Source organism: Gossypium arboreum, chromosome 1 (genome assembly GCF_025698485.1).
Source record: "Gossypium arboreum isolate Shixiya-1 chromosome 1, ASM2569848v2, whole genome shotgun sequence".
Classification (NCBI taxonomy): domain Eukaryota; kingdom Viridiplantae; phylum Streptophyta; class Magnoliopsida; order Malvales; family Malvaceae; genus Gossypium; species Gossypium arboreum.
In genome coordinates, this window is record NC_069070.1 from 122635361 (window position 1) to 122650112 (window position 14752).

Below are 14752 nucleotides of genomic sequence, written 5' to 3' on the forward strand. Positions count from 1 at the left end.
CTAACTTACCTGAAATATCATTGTCCAATAGTCATATGTCCAGTTACTTATTGAACCATAATAGCACGCTGTTGATGCTTTTAAGCACTTTTGAGTCTTCTAAATGGAAACACAATTTTACCAACAATCAAACAATACCAATACTTCACATTTGACTAGTGAATTAATACAAACTCATTGAATATTGCAAATATTCCCATTAGATGGAATCCAGAAGACCAAATCATTTGTAAAATGAAAATCCATACCAGTAAAACATAGGAAAGTTGCATATATATACAAAACAAAAACTAGGCTTGTAGATATAATGTCCCATCGCCAGCTGAGAATCCGAATCAAGCGCAAAAAGGCAAGCAGATGAAAACATACTCCAACAACCTCATTCCACCTCAAACCCAACTTTGAATCCTAAATTTCACTACTCCAACCGAATTGAAGCTACTACTCATTCCAACTCAATCCAACCTCTTTCAGTCATAAAGTTTCAAGCCAGCCAAACCCCAACTCAAACCAAGCTTTGAAGATCAAACCCTGGTTTCCGTCCTCTAAGATGCTTGAATTCAACTCGATCAAACCCTAATTCTCGACTACTTGGATTCAAACGCAAAATCCACGTTACTCAGATTCATGTGCAAAGTCAAGGGCTATGTCCAACACAAGCACAAATCCATTTCCTACTAAACATTTTTATGTATCCAAATACATTATCCTATACCTACAACCATCCAAATATGCACAAGCACCAAGTTTTTTAAGATTAAAAGAAAAACCAAGAGTCGAAATAAAGTTAAATACAACCAGCATCAAATCTATAAAACAATTGCATTTAAACCGATTGACATAGTCATAGATCACATGACTACTACCCAAAGAATCAATCAAGAAGCAAAATATTTAAAATTGTAAATGCCTCTCTATTGATGCTGAAAGATCTCAAGTTTTGGGGTTTTAAGCATACAAAGTACTTTATAATCCCAACCCCCCCCCCCAAACTATATTTTTAGCTACAAAAATATCTTTCTTCTACCAAATTTTTTCACTAGATTTTGCCAAAAAAACCCACAAATTCAATCATTCATTCTCTAGCAATGATGACCCCCATTTTCCATTTTCATCAGTTTCTTTCCTCTAAAGGGAGCAACAACCATTACAACTCACACAATACACTTAAAAAACAACCCACCCTGTACATCAACAAAAGATAAAAAGAAGAAAAAAGGTTCATACATTCAACATTTAATACACTGAAAATCCACATCTAAACTTTTTTAATTTGTTAGCAATGTTAGTAAATCTACCTCATCTATAATCTCCACTTGGATTACCCCTCAAAATCTCAGCTGTCAAGCTTCGAAACATGTAACTCGTGCATTTATGACCGAGCATCATCAGCATCAGAATCACTCCCCGAAGAACTCCCAGAATCGGAACCTGCAATAACAACAATCACTCTCTTGTGCAATTTCGGCCCATCATTCTGAAATATGGAATTGAGTTGGGTAATCATACCGCTTGACGACGATGAACCACTGCTTGAACTGCTGGAGCTGCTTGAACTGCTACTGGCACGGTCATTATCTTTCTCGATCTCCACAGGTGGAAAACTGCTCATTGGCATTTCATCCCCGATGTCAACATCTTCATCGCCGGCATCACCTTTCTTTGGCTTCTTCATCTCCATTGCAGCATCCATCTTCTCCACAGTTGTTTCTCTCTGTAATTTACATCATTCTCTAATTAATGTACAAATACAAATCATCAAATTCATATAAAGCAATCACAATATGGTTAGCGCTTACCCTATTGCTGTCATTAGATGCAACATTGTTTGCCATCAAAGCTTGTCGCTTGATCTTGCTGACCATCTTCTTATAATTAGTGACAAACCGATCCAACTCCCACAGTGTCTCTGTATCCATTGCCTCGATATCGAGCTCAATCTCATCCCCATCTTGCCTCAAATGCCCGTTCCTTTTCCTTATAATATGAACAACATTATCCATCTTCTCCTGTGGTAAGCTCTGCAATCCAATCCCCAACTTTTGCTTCTCCTCCATTGTCATTTCCCTCTTGTTTGGATCCTTAGCTTTCGGCTTTGGCAGCTTCACTGGCTTAACCGGTGGAGGCCTCACCGGAGAAGCCATCCTTTCTGGTGGCTGCAACTGCATCTGCGATGGTGGTGCATTCTGGTTCGAAACGAAGCCCGAAACCCCTCCAATTTTATCAGATCTTGACGCAATGTTAATGGAATCTTCCTTATCAATTTCCCAATCTTTCTTCATTCTCTCAGCTTCCCCGTGATCCCAAGAACTTGCTTGCAACTCTTCCTCGTAATAATTCATTTCTTGTGGATCTTCTTGCTCTTCCAATTTCAAACCCAAAGGGCGGAACAATTCCTCGAATCTCGCAAGAAGCTGCTCAGCCAACGCATAAACCTCATGCCCTTTTGGATTATACAACATGGCATTATTGAAAGTCAGCCTTACATCAGCTGCGAAATCCAATGGAGACCCATAAAAGTTCTTCGCGAGCCTCGATTTAACAGTGCCCAGATCCATGGGGTTCTTGATTATAGCATAATAATCATGAAGCCCCAACCCAACGACATCCACCGGTGAATTGAAGATATGCCCATGCTTGTGCTTCATCAATTTGCTCAAGATTTGAGAACAATTCTTCATCAAATGAGCCCTAGAAGCTTTCCCGTTCTCTTGAGGGTTCAATCTCTTCAATTCTTTGCTGAAATTTGGGGGCAAAGGCCGTTTGTTGCCAGAAATGTTCTTTTTGGGCAAGGGTTTCTTCGTGGAGCTGAATCTAGCGTGAAAATCATTTGATTGGATTCGATTCTTAAATTCACGAATCTGCTCCAACTCGGAAATCAACCGATTCTTCAGATCAATCAACTCCTTCCTCGTAAATGAGCTGATGGGGAAGCTAACATAAGCGCCGGAGCTGAAATCGTTTATTTTCCGATTAATCGACGACGCATCATCAGAAGCCGCGGATTGAGTCACGGCAGGGGGATCATCAACGACATGGCCTCCAACGTCATCAAGTTGCGCGAATTGACGGTAGATATGACGTTTCTTGTTGAATTTAGGGTTAGGGTTTGGTTTTTTCGCTGTAAAGGGAGCTTTGCCCATGAAATCGACAACACTGTTCTTCGGCTGTGGTGGCCAATTTGACTCACTTCGATTCGCCAACACTGCCAACGCCATTAAATTCCCGAGAGCCGGTAGGGTTCCGGCGAGGGTTTCCCAATTGGGACCCGAAAACTAAAAACATGAAATCGATCACGCGCGGCCTCCACGTGCCGATTAACCAATGCAACCAAGAATTCAACAAAGGAAAAAATTCAAAAATATAGTTTCTTTTCTTTTAATAATCTAAAAGTAAAAAGATTAGGGTTTCAAATCTAACCCCTTTCGAATCGATAGAGCGAGGAACAATCGAAGGATAGGGTCGCTTCTTAAAGGCGATGAGATCTGCCCGTTTGAGTTTCGGGCAGTGTTTTGACCGTTAGATGGAGTTTCATTTTTGATCCAACGGCTGTTAGTGATTTGGAAGGTGAGGAGAAGGCTGGCCATGTGATCTGGCATGGACGGTGTAGATGGGAAAGTAGGAACACGTGTAAAAAGTAGAGTCCGTTGATGTGGATCGCATATTTTGGGTTTAGTTTTGGGGTGAATTTGGGGTGCATGTGGCGTGAAACTTAGGGTTTTTCATATGGGGTGCGGGGCCCACAGGGGTGATGACGTGGATTATAAAGCCATTTTGGTGGTCCGGCTCAAGCCGGAAGCCGCACTTTGGCATGTGTGTTCCGCACGTGGGGATTTTGACACTGTAGTACTGTAATAGTTTAGTGTAAACTATGGTAGTGACTCAGTTATGGTTATTTTCTATTTTAGTCATTTAATTATTAATAAATTTTTTTGTCATCTAACTATGAAAAGTTATAAAATAGTCATTCAACTATTTAAATTTTTTTTTATGACCCAACTATCTTAGATTTTTGGGTGTTTCCACTTTTACATTAGCATGCTGATGAATGATGATAAAAAAAGATAAAATTGAATTGTTAGGCGACTATTTTCTAACTTTTTTTTATAGTTAGGTGACTAAAAAAAAATTTACTAATAGTTAGGTGACTATTTTGTAACTTTTCATAGTTAAGTAACCTCTACTATAGTTTACACGATAGTTTAAAAACGTTAAACTATGCTATTAGTCCCTATATTTTTTGAAAGTTGTGGATTTAAATATGCATATAGTGAGATTTAAACCCGCGCCAATGGGATTAGTAAAACATTAAATTCATCACTCAATCAAAGTCTCATTTTCATGGACTTTATAGATTTTTATGTTAATATGCATAATTTATTATCTTCATCAGCCGTATATATTAATAATGTATTTGATTGAATTTGTGTCATAACTTAACTCGATATTATTATCTCCTTCCGTGTTTTGTAGGCCCATCAAGGAGTAGATGTTGACCACGAATTATAAAGTCGCTCCATAGCTCCCAAGGGACATAAATTTATTTTATTTTAACAATTTTATAATTTTAAAAGATAAATATATAAAGATAAAACAATAATAATAATAAATACAAGAGACAATGCAAGACACTTAAGTAACTACTCCATACTCTATTAAAAAAATTTAAATCATTATTTGAGATCTGAACTTAAAAACAAATCTTATATTAAAGTTTGAATTTGTTTTTTAATTCAAGTTAGTCCATGAATTTGGTAATTATTCTTATATTGAGGCTTGAACTTTTTTTTTGTCTAAATTAATCCCTGATCTAGTCAATTGATTCCATATTGGGATTTGAACCCAGCAATTGTTCCCACATGGGGCCCAATCTTTAGAGCTTTCAAGAAAACATCAAACTCTGATATAGGAACAATAACCAAGTTTAGAGATTAACTTGAAAAAAAAATTAGGCCTCAATATGAGATGAGTTATCAAATTCAAGTCCCAAAAAACAATTTAACCCTAAAAAAACTCAACTTGAGAGTAGAGGCAAGAGTTATTCATGTGGGTTTTTTTTTTTTAAACAATCTCGTTACAAGTTTTAATCATATCTACTTTTTTTAATGTAATGTTTAGAACTACTCATAACCCCTTCTCAACTTATAAATAAGAGAATAATATGTTTCAATACACTAAAACTATTCACGAGTTAGTACTTTATCAACTATTCACGAAATTTTTAAAAGCTTGGAAAGAGAAAAGCTTAGAAAGAGGGAGAGAAAATAGAGATGTTATCGCAAAAGCCGAATGCCTTGGAAGTAAAAAGGCCGTAAAATATGGTAATAAAATGGGCTTTTGTTCGGCAATACCTTGGTTTTTTTTTTGTAATGGGCCAAAATCATGTGGAGATATTAGTTTCTTTAATGGGCTAAAAATGGTGTTTTATATTTAAGTCCTCAACATTAATTTAATTGGAAAATTACAGAAAAAATAACTTTTTCTATAAAGCAATAAATATTAGGATAAACTACATTCAAGGTTGCTAAAATATTAGTAAAGTTATATTTTGATAATTTAACTTTAAAAGTTACAAAATTGTCACTTAACTGTTCTAAAGTTTTCATTTAAGTTATTGAGTTGTTAAAATCATTATTAAAGGGTGAGCATTTGATAGAATTGAGTGAAAAATTTGAGTTAACGAGTTTTATTTTATCATCTTAACTCAATTTAATAGTTTTTTGGAATAAGAGAAAAAATAAGATACTTTAGTATGATACCTATTTAGTCCTCAAAATTATTATTTTGGAAATTTTCAACTTTTTATATATTATTTAGAATTTTTATTTTTATAAATATTTTGAATTTTTGAAAAACATTTTGATTTTTTTTTATAATTTTTGTTAAGAGAAACCAATTTGTTCATTTTTTATATTTATAGTGAACAAATGATATTTACACAAAATTGTTATTTGAGTTTTTCAAATTGTAAAATTCAACTCGAGTCAAACTCGAAAAACTGAATTACTTATTTGTTTTCATGAAACACTTTTGAACTTTACAAATCTATTAACCAAAATTCAAATTACTTTCTTCTTCGATATTTGACATTAATTGTTAGATCGACTTGGATATAAGGTAAGGTATATTATTCTACTCGTCAATAGGTACTGATCCATCATATCAATCGTCAAATTATCACTTGAAGCTTGTTAGCCAGACTTTTTTTTTTAATGAAAAAAACTTAACAACTCAGTGACTTAAAGAAAAACATTCGAATAGTTCTGTAACTTAATAAAAACTTTCAAATACTTCAGTGACCATTTTGTAACTTTTTAAAGTTGCATAACCAAAATGTAAACTTAGTAATAGTTTAGTGACCTTTGGTGTAGTTTACCTTTTATATTTAAGTCCTTAACATTAATTTGATTGGAAAATTTCGAAAAAAAACTTTTTTCATAACAAAATAAATATTATTAAAAGTATGCTTTTATATTTTCTATATTTTTATATAAAATCTATAAAAATTAATTTATACTCATAATAATAACTACACATTATAAGACTTAAATTTAAAATACTATGATATCTATAACCTCAATTTTATCGTTTCAACTAAAACCTCATTTAATTTTTTTATCTCAAATTTTTAAAAAAATATTTTTTATATAAATTTCTTCACTTATATTATAACCCAACCCATAAACTTATTTTTACTATTAATGAATTAATAAAATATCAAAAATTATCTATATATTTTAATTACTACAATAATTTTATTCAATATCAACCATCCTAAATTAAAATTTCCATTGTTTAAAACTTAAAACATATTGTTAATGCCCAAAATATAGAGGGGCTTAAAGATAAAAGAGCATAAATGCTCAACGAATGAGCAAATTAGCCCATCACTATATCTTTAAAATATAAAAATGGGCTCATTTCAACCACAATGGAGCAGGGCAAGGCAGATGTTGTTAAATCTATTATTGCTTCATAATCGGCATGCTCTGTTCTACTATTTGTCTTACTCTACTGTTGATGTATAATATTGAAAATTAATACTACCTTCATGGATGTTAAATGTATCTGTCCTCGCCTCACCCCGCTCCATCTCATCCTATTCCATATTAATTTAATTTTTGCTACTTATTTTTAATATTTTTAATATTTTAAATGCAAATAAATATTTAAACATATTTCTTAACCCCTTTTAGTACACCTTAACTCGACCCACAAAATCCACATCAACCGATATAAAATAAAAGGGATAACCCACTCCTCCCCTTGGAATTCGTATTCAAATTGATGAGAACATAAATATACAGTCTTCTCAATCATAAAGAGACGTATTAATTGTAAGTCTTAACAAACGGACCACATGCTAAAAAGATTAGCTGAGCTCATGCATGATTTTTCCAACACAGACATGAGTGGTATCAAATTGCTTACTACAAGTCAACAACATGTTCACTTCCAACATATACGACAACAATGTCCTAATTTGATGTAACCCTTTCGGTTGTACTTTGTATTTTAGTTACCCATTTTTCTATTTATATAAGCAAACTCTATATCTCAATCCATGAGGGTTGCAGCACCTTCAGAAATACAAGAAAGATGGCTGGTTCAGGACATGAAAACGGAGCCATTTCAATCCGACCGGCGGACAACCTTGCCGTTTTCGAGGTTTCGAAGAAACCCAAGAAGAACAAGTTTGCTCTTGGTTGTGCCATGCTTGCTTCTTTAACATCCATGTTACTCGGTTATGGTAAATCAATATTCTATTTTTAAGTTTTTTTTTTTTGGTAAACTACACCCAAGTCACTAAACTATTAGTGAGTTTATATTTTGGTCCTTAACTTAAGAAAGTTATAAAATGTTCATTGAACTATTCAAAAGTTTTCATTTAAGACCTGAGCTATTTGAAAGTTTTGATTTAAATCACTAGGTTGTTAAGACGATTTAACGATCGGTATGATGGATCAATACTCATTAATGAGTAGAAGAACGTACATTAGATCCAAGTTGATTTGAAGATTAGTGTCAAAGATCATAAAAGAAAACTATTTAGATTTTGGTTTACAAATTTGCGTCAGTCAAAATTGTTTTACTAAAAAAACCTAAACTGTAGAAAAGAAGAGGAATGAGAATTTTGGATTAGTGAGTTAAATGAAAACTTTCGAATAGTTCAATGATCATTTTGGAACTTTTTAGAGTTTAGTGACCAAAACATAAACTTATTAATAGTTTAGTAACATTGGATGTAATTTACCCTTGTTATTTCATTCTTAATTTATATATATATGTATGATATAGATATTGGGGTGATGAGTGGAGCTATAATATTCATAAAGAAGGATTTGAAAATCAACGACGTTCAAATTGAAATCCTCGTCGGTGTACTCAACTTGTATTGCCTAGTTGGTTCGATCATCGCTGGAAACATAGCCGACTGGATTGGTCGTCGTTACACCATCGTGTTGGCCAACGTCATTATCTTCGTGGGATCTCTCTTCATGGGCTTCTCTGTCAATTATGCTTTCCTTATGGTCGGCCGTTTCATCGCCGGTATTGGCGTCGGCTTTGCCATCATGGGTGCTATTCTTTATAATGCTGAGATCTCCCCTGCTTCTTCCCGTGGTTTCCTCACTTCGTTCCCAGAGGTAACACTTTGATTAATTTTCTAAATTAAGATTATAATTTATAGTTGGAATATTTTTCCTCTAATACTTAAACTTGACAACTAGGTCTGTTTTGGTACATAAACTTGAAAAATATAAAAGTTTGTTGATGTGATACGATCTTGAAGTGTCACGTTCAGTGTTTTAATAACCGAATTGGTGGTTAATATGTCAAATCACCGGTTCTTGATTCAACTAGTTCGATTGTCAAATCAACAATAATTAAATAAATAATTAAAATTCATAAAAATAAAAAAATATTAAACTGATTCAACTTGTTCAACTATTGATTTTTATTTCGATCTTCAATTTTTACTAATTTCAAGCAATTTCTGAGTCAATTGATTCAACTCATTTATTTGTATTGTTATATCGATTAGTTATTGGTCCGTTTATTCCGGTCATATTCCAATAACACTAGTCACATCATCAAATCTTAATAAAAATCCAAGTTTAGTGACCGAAATAGATCAAGTTGCAAAGTTCAAGAATCAAAGGGACATGGATACAATTATTCCTTTATAATTAAGATTTTTTTTTAATGTTTGTAGGTGTGTATTAATGTGGGGATATTATTAGGCTATGTTTCAAACTATGCATTTTCAAAGCTACCAACAAGGATAGGTTGGCGGTTAATGCTCGGCGCCGGAGCCACCCCATCAGTTTTCTTAGTTTTCGCCGTTCTAGCCATGCCGGAGTCACCACGTTGGTTAGTCATGCAAGGTAAACTCGGCGAAGCCAAGGTAGTACTTGAAAAAACCCTTGACACCAAAGAAGAAGCTGAGCTCCGGCTCAACGACATCAAAGAAGCCGCTGGAATCCCTCAAGATTCCACCGGCGACGTCGTCGTTGTCCAAAAACAAACCAACTCAAACGGGGTATGGAGAGAATTACTTTTACACCCTACACCCACCGTCAAACACATTTTGATTTGTACTGTCGGAATTCATTTCTTCCAACAATCGTCCGGCGTTGATGCCGTCGTATTATACAGTCCAAGAATTTTTGAAAAAGCCGGCATCTCATCATCAAATGAACAGTTACTCACAACAGTAGCCGTCGGAATTTGTAAAACGATATTCATTTTGGTAGCTACGTTTTTGCTTGACAAAAGTGGCCGCCGTGCTTTGCTCTTGATTAGTACCGGCGGCATGGTGGTGTCGTTAGCGACGTTAGGGTTTTCTTTAACGATCATCAACCATTCTGAAGCGAAATTAACATGGGCTATAGTGTTATGTATAACAATGGTTTTGTCTTTCGTAGCGTTTTTCGCCATCGGAATGGGACCCATCGCCGGGATTTACACGTCGGAGATTTTCCCTTTGAAGCTTCGTGCACAAGGAATTAGTTTAGGAGTGGCAGTGAATAGGGTGACGAGTGGGATCATTTCGATGACTTTCCTTTCGTTATACCAAGCGATTACCATCGGCGGTGCTTTTTTCTTATTCGCTGGCATCGCCGCCGTTGGTTGGTTGTTTTTCAATATATGTTTGCCGGAGACACGTGGGAAAACATTGGAGGAAACTGAACGGCTTTTTGGCAATTTGGTAGGTTGGAGGGAAGTGGATAAGAAGATGAAGGAAGATAATACTAAAGGAGCCACTCATGGGCAAGAAGGTAGTGAATGATAGTGGAAGGATTAGTTTTCATATATTAGATACCTTAATTACAAATTTGAAATAAAAATAGAATAAAAAATTAATTTGGTTAAATTTTGATATTAGTGTTTCTACTTTACAAAAGACGTGGATTTAATCTTTATACTTTAATTGTTAAATTTTGTTGTTAGTCTTTATACTTTGTGAAAGTTTTAGATTATGTTGTTGATAATAATAAAATATTTGTTTTATATTAAAAAAGGAAGTATCTCCCTTGGTGGTGGTGGTGGAGGAGGAGGAGGCTCACCGCCAACCATTTAGAATGATGAAAGCAAAAAAATTGTGTCAAAAACCTTATTTGGATGCCATAACAAGAATAGAGTAATCTCTTGAATTTTATTGATAGATCTCAAGTATATATATATATCTATACAGTATTAGTTACGTAGGAGTCAAATTGCTAAAAGATAATATCCATAATAATATCCTATAATATCCCATGGTTATCAAATGAATATTTTTTTTATTTTTAAAACCAATAAATTTAATGAAAAAATTAATGAGATGTTAACAATTGGATCTGAATTTTAAAATTTGAAAAGTAGAGACTAGAAATAAATGTACAAACAGTAAATTCTAAATTTGTGAAGAGTACAAAGATCTATAAATATTTTAACCAAAATTAATCTGAAAAATAGAGGATTAATTTAAAAAATAAAATATAGTCTAAATTAAAATTTTATGAAGAGTATAGGAATCTATGACGTATTTTATCCAAAATTAATAATTTTTTGGTCAAAACCAAAAGTACTTACCGTCAATAATAGAGAATAATCCACTTATAAGGAGTATTCTTTGCCATGAAATTTACTGCAATTCCATTAGAGCCAATCATTAAGGACAAAGTGAGCAATAATTTAGCAATATCTTATCCTTCAATGGTAACATCATTCATTTTCTTAGATGCCTCCTTCCAACAAACCAATTTACCAAAAAGACATTCAATTTCTTCGAGTGTTTTCCCACGCGTCTCAGGCATACACACATAGAAAAACACCCATCCAACGGTGGCGATGCCAGCAAATAAGAAAAAAGCACCGCCGATAGTGATAGCTTTGTACAAGGAAATAAATGTCATTGAGATGATCCCGCTCACCACCCTATTCACCGCCACTCCCATACTCACCCCTTGTGCACGTAGCCTCAACGGAAAGATCTCCGACATGTAAACATTGGTTATCGGCCCCATTCCGATCGCAAAAAATGAGACGAAAGCTAAAACCATCGTCATACACAAGATAATGGCCCACGTTAGTTTTGTCTCTGAATGGTCGGCGATTGTTAGGGAAAACCCGAGTGTCGCTAGCGACACTACCATGCCTTCAACGCTGCTTAAGAGCAAAACACGACGACCGATTTTGTCAAGTAAGAGCGTTGCCACCAAGACGAAGATTGTCTTGGAAAACCCGATGGCTATGTTTGCGAGTAGCTTACCATCTGATGATGTGATCCCGGCTTTCTCAAAAATCCTCGGACTGTACAAAACAACGCCGGATATCCCGGATGATTGTTGGAAGAAATGAATCCCGATGGCACAAATCAAGACGTGCTTAACAGCGGGTGTGGGGTGTAATAGTAATTCTCTCCAAACCCCTTCTCCGTTTGTTTGTTTTGGGATGACGTTGCCGGTGGTGGAATCTTGGGGGATTTTGGCGGCTTCTTTGATGTCATCAAGTCGAAGTTGAGCTTCTTCTTTGGTGTCTAAAGTTTTATCAAGCACAACCTTGGCTTCATCCAATTAACCTTGCATGACCAACCAACGCGGCGACTCCGGCATTGCTAAAACTGCAAATGCCAAGAAAATCGATGGGATGGCTCCAACGCCGAGCATTAACCGCCATCCGATCTTAATCGGAAGCTTCGAAAACGCATAGTTCGAAACATATCCCAACAATATCCCACTATTAATACACACCTACAAATATCAAAACTCTTACATTTACAATCTCATTCACAAAGAAAAAGGAAAAAAGTGAATTTACTTGGAGGTACCTGTACTATAAGTACATAATTAAATTAATCCTCTATTATTAAATAAATTAATTTATTAAAAAGAATAAATAACGTAAATTGAAATAAATTTAATGTTTACTATTTAAAATTATCATTTAATATTTAACAAGAGTTTTTATTTTTTGAAATTGGAAATAACTTTTAATATATTTTATATAAATATAAATTTTGATTATTTTAATACTACAAAGAATAAATTGATGTATTTAGGATTTATTTTATTTATTCCCTGCAATACATAAAAAGCCAAACAAATTACCTCAGGGAATGAAGTGAGGAAACCCCGGGAAGAAGCCGGGGAGATTTCGGCGGTATAAAGAACGGCACTCATAAGGGCAAAGCCGACGCCGATACCGGCAACGAAACGACCGACCATAAGGAAAGCGTAGTTGACAGAAAAGCCCATGAATAGAGAACCCGCGAAGATAATAACGTTGGCCAACGCGATGGTGTACCGACGACCAATCCAATCGGCTATTTTTCCGGCCATGATTGAACCAACTAAGCAATACAAGTTGAGTACGCCGACCAGGATTTCAATCTGAACGCCGTTGATTTTCAAATCCTTCTTTATGAACATTATAGCTCCACTCATCACACCTATATCTATATAGGTATAAATATGAATTTAGCCCAAAATCGTCACTGAAAAAGTACCCCAAAAAAGCTTTAAAAATGGAACTTAATTTATTTACCATAACCGAGTAACATGGAAGTTAACGAAGCCATTACAGCACAAGCAAAAGCAAACATCTTCTTCTTTGGTTTCTTTACAAAAGCTGCTTGCTGAATTGAAACGCCACCGTTTTCGGGTCCTAAACCAGCCATTTTTGTCATCTCTGCAAGACAAAAGAATATTATCTCCAAAGTTTTGGAATTTGTTTTTTTTTAATTAATAAAAAGGCCAAATTAATTATTATTACAAACATCAAATTTGGACATAACTGTCGCATTTTGTTGACTTGTATGCAATGTAATATAAACCATGGTCAAACTATATTTTGGTCCTTCAACTATCTTAAAATTTTGGATTCAATCTTCATATTTTAATTTAATATAATTTAATTTGTCTATTTTTATAATGTCGATTATTGATCAAAACAGATAATACCATTCATTATCCCCATTAAAATGTTGATGTCCTTTTTATTTGTGTTGGAATTAGTGTTTTTAAGAAAAATTTAAATATTTTTATAGTGATGAAGATAGGGGATAAGGCCTTAGGTCCTTGGTAAAATGGGATATTGTTTAGTCCCTTGACAATAATTAATTATCAATTTAAGTCCTTACAACCTTTTGATTAATAGAAATTTTTATATGTTTGGTCACACCAAAATATTTAGAATTCAAGTTCTTTTAACAATTTTTGTCGAGTTTTTCCCTAAAATTTTATATTTTCATCTCGATATTCCTTAAAAATTTCTGGCATTATCATTGATTTGAACTGAAATAATTAATTGTATTATTTACTTGAACTAACTAATTATATAAATAAAACAACCCGAATTAAGTTAAATTAAGATATAAGGACTAAATAAAAAATTTAGGCACAGCAAAAGGATTAAAACTAAAATTTAATATAAAAATCATAGGTGGAAAAATGAAAACTTTCAAATTATCCAATAATAATTTTGTAAGTTTTAAAATTAAATAATCAAAATATAAATTTACTAATAATTTAGTCAACTTTATTATTATTATTATTATTATTATTATTAGAAATTAAAACAAAAAAGCAAAGGTTACGTCAATTTTGGACATTGTTGTCGTATTTTGTTGACTTGTATTCAATGCAATATAAACCTTGATGAAATTATGTTTTGATCCTTCAATTATGTTCAAATTTTGTATTACTTTAATTTGGTATGATTTGATTTATCTACTTTTATAATTTTATAGTTCATCACAACAGCTAACACGATTAACTATTCCGGTTAATTTGTTACCTTTCTTTATGTTGGAATAGGTTTTTTTCTCTTTAAATCGCTAGGGATAAATAAAGGTCTTGGCCATTGGTAAAACATGATAATGTAATTCAAGTCCTTAACAATAATTAATTATTTACTTTAAGTCATTTTAACCCTTTGATTAATGAAAATTTTGCATTTTATCCTCTAAACAATTAAGAATTAAATTTAAATTCTTTTAATAATTTTTTATTATTCCCCTAAAATTTTAGAATCTTATTTATCTTATTCCTTCTTAAAATTTTCTAGCATCATAATTGATTTTAATTGAAATAATTAACTGATGTGATTTATTTGGAATAACCAAATGATATTATATAAACAAAAGAACCAAATTAAGTTAAATTAAAATATAAGGAGCAAATCACAAATTTGGACATACTAAAAGGACTAAAACTAAAATTTTACCAAAAAATCATAGGTAGAGGACCCATTTTAATAATAATAATAA

General features: G+C 33.5%; 2 protein-coding genes and 1 pseudogene across 2 annotated transcripts; 1 reads left to right on the forward strand and 2 right to left on the reverse strand.

Moving 5' to 3' along the window:
- Positions 1-115: 115 nt before the first annotated feature.
- LOC108483053 (transcription factor GTE7) lies at positions 116-3471 on the reverse strand. The gene is made up of 3 exons (XM_017786237.2): positions 1800-3471; positions 1510-1714; positions 116-1431 (listed from the first exon to the last, which is right to left on the reverse strand). Exons 1-3 carry the CDS (start codon positions 3216-3218, stop codon positions 1373-1375), a joined length of 1683 nt encoding a protein of 560 aa, XP_017641726.1. The 5' UTR covers positions 3219-3471; the 3' UTR covers positions 116-1372.
- Positions 3472-7528: 4057 nt separating this feature from the next.
- Positions 7529-10522, forward strand: LOC108481015 (putative polyol transporter 1). Its single transcript, XM_017784176.2, has 3 exons — positions 7529-7750; positions 8299-8645; positions 9215-10522. The coding sequence occupies exons 1-3, from the start codon at positions 7600-7602 to the stop codon at positions 10289-10291; spliced, it is 1575 nt and encodes a 524-aa protein (XP_017639665.1). The 5' UTR covers positions 7529-7599; the 3' UTR covers positions 10292-10522.
- A 590-nt stretch (positions 10523-11112) lies between these two features.
- Positions 11113-13235, reverse strand: LOC108482282 (polyol transporter 5-like; annotated as a pseudogene).
- Positions 13236-14752: the final 1517 nt, after the last annotated feature.

Coding starts and splice junctions, on each gene's coding strand:
- LOC108483053 (XM_017786237.2), bottom strand. CDS start 3,218: ATGGCGTTGGCAGTGTTGGCGAATCGAAGTGAGTCAAATTGGCCACCA. Junction 1,715..1,799: donor CATCTAATGACAGCAATAGG/GTAAGCGCTAAC, acceptor TGTAAATTACAG/AGAGAAACAACTGTGGAGAA. Junction 1,432..1,509: donor TGGTTCATCGTCGTCAAGCG/GTATGATTACCC, acceptor TTGTTATTGCAG/GTTCCGATTCTGGGAGTTCT.
- LOC108481015 (XM_017784176.2), top strand. CDS start 7,600: ATGGCTGGTTCAGGACATGAAAACGGAGCCATTTCAATCCGACCGGCG. Junction 7,751..8,298: donor ATCCATGTTACTCGGTTATG/GTAAATCAATAT, acceptor TGTATGATATAG/ATATTGGGGTGATGAGTGGA. Junction 8,646..9,214: donor TCCTCACTTCGTTCCCAGAG/GTAACACTTTGA, acceptor TAATGTTTGTAG/GTGTGTATTAATGTGGGGAT.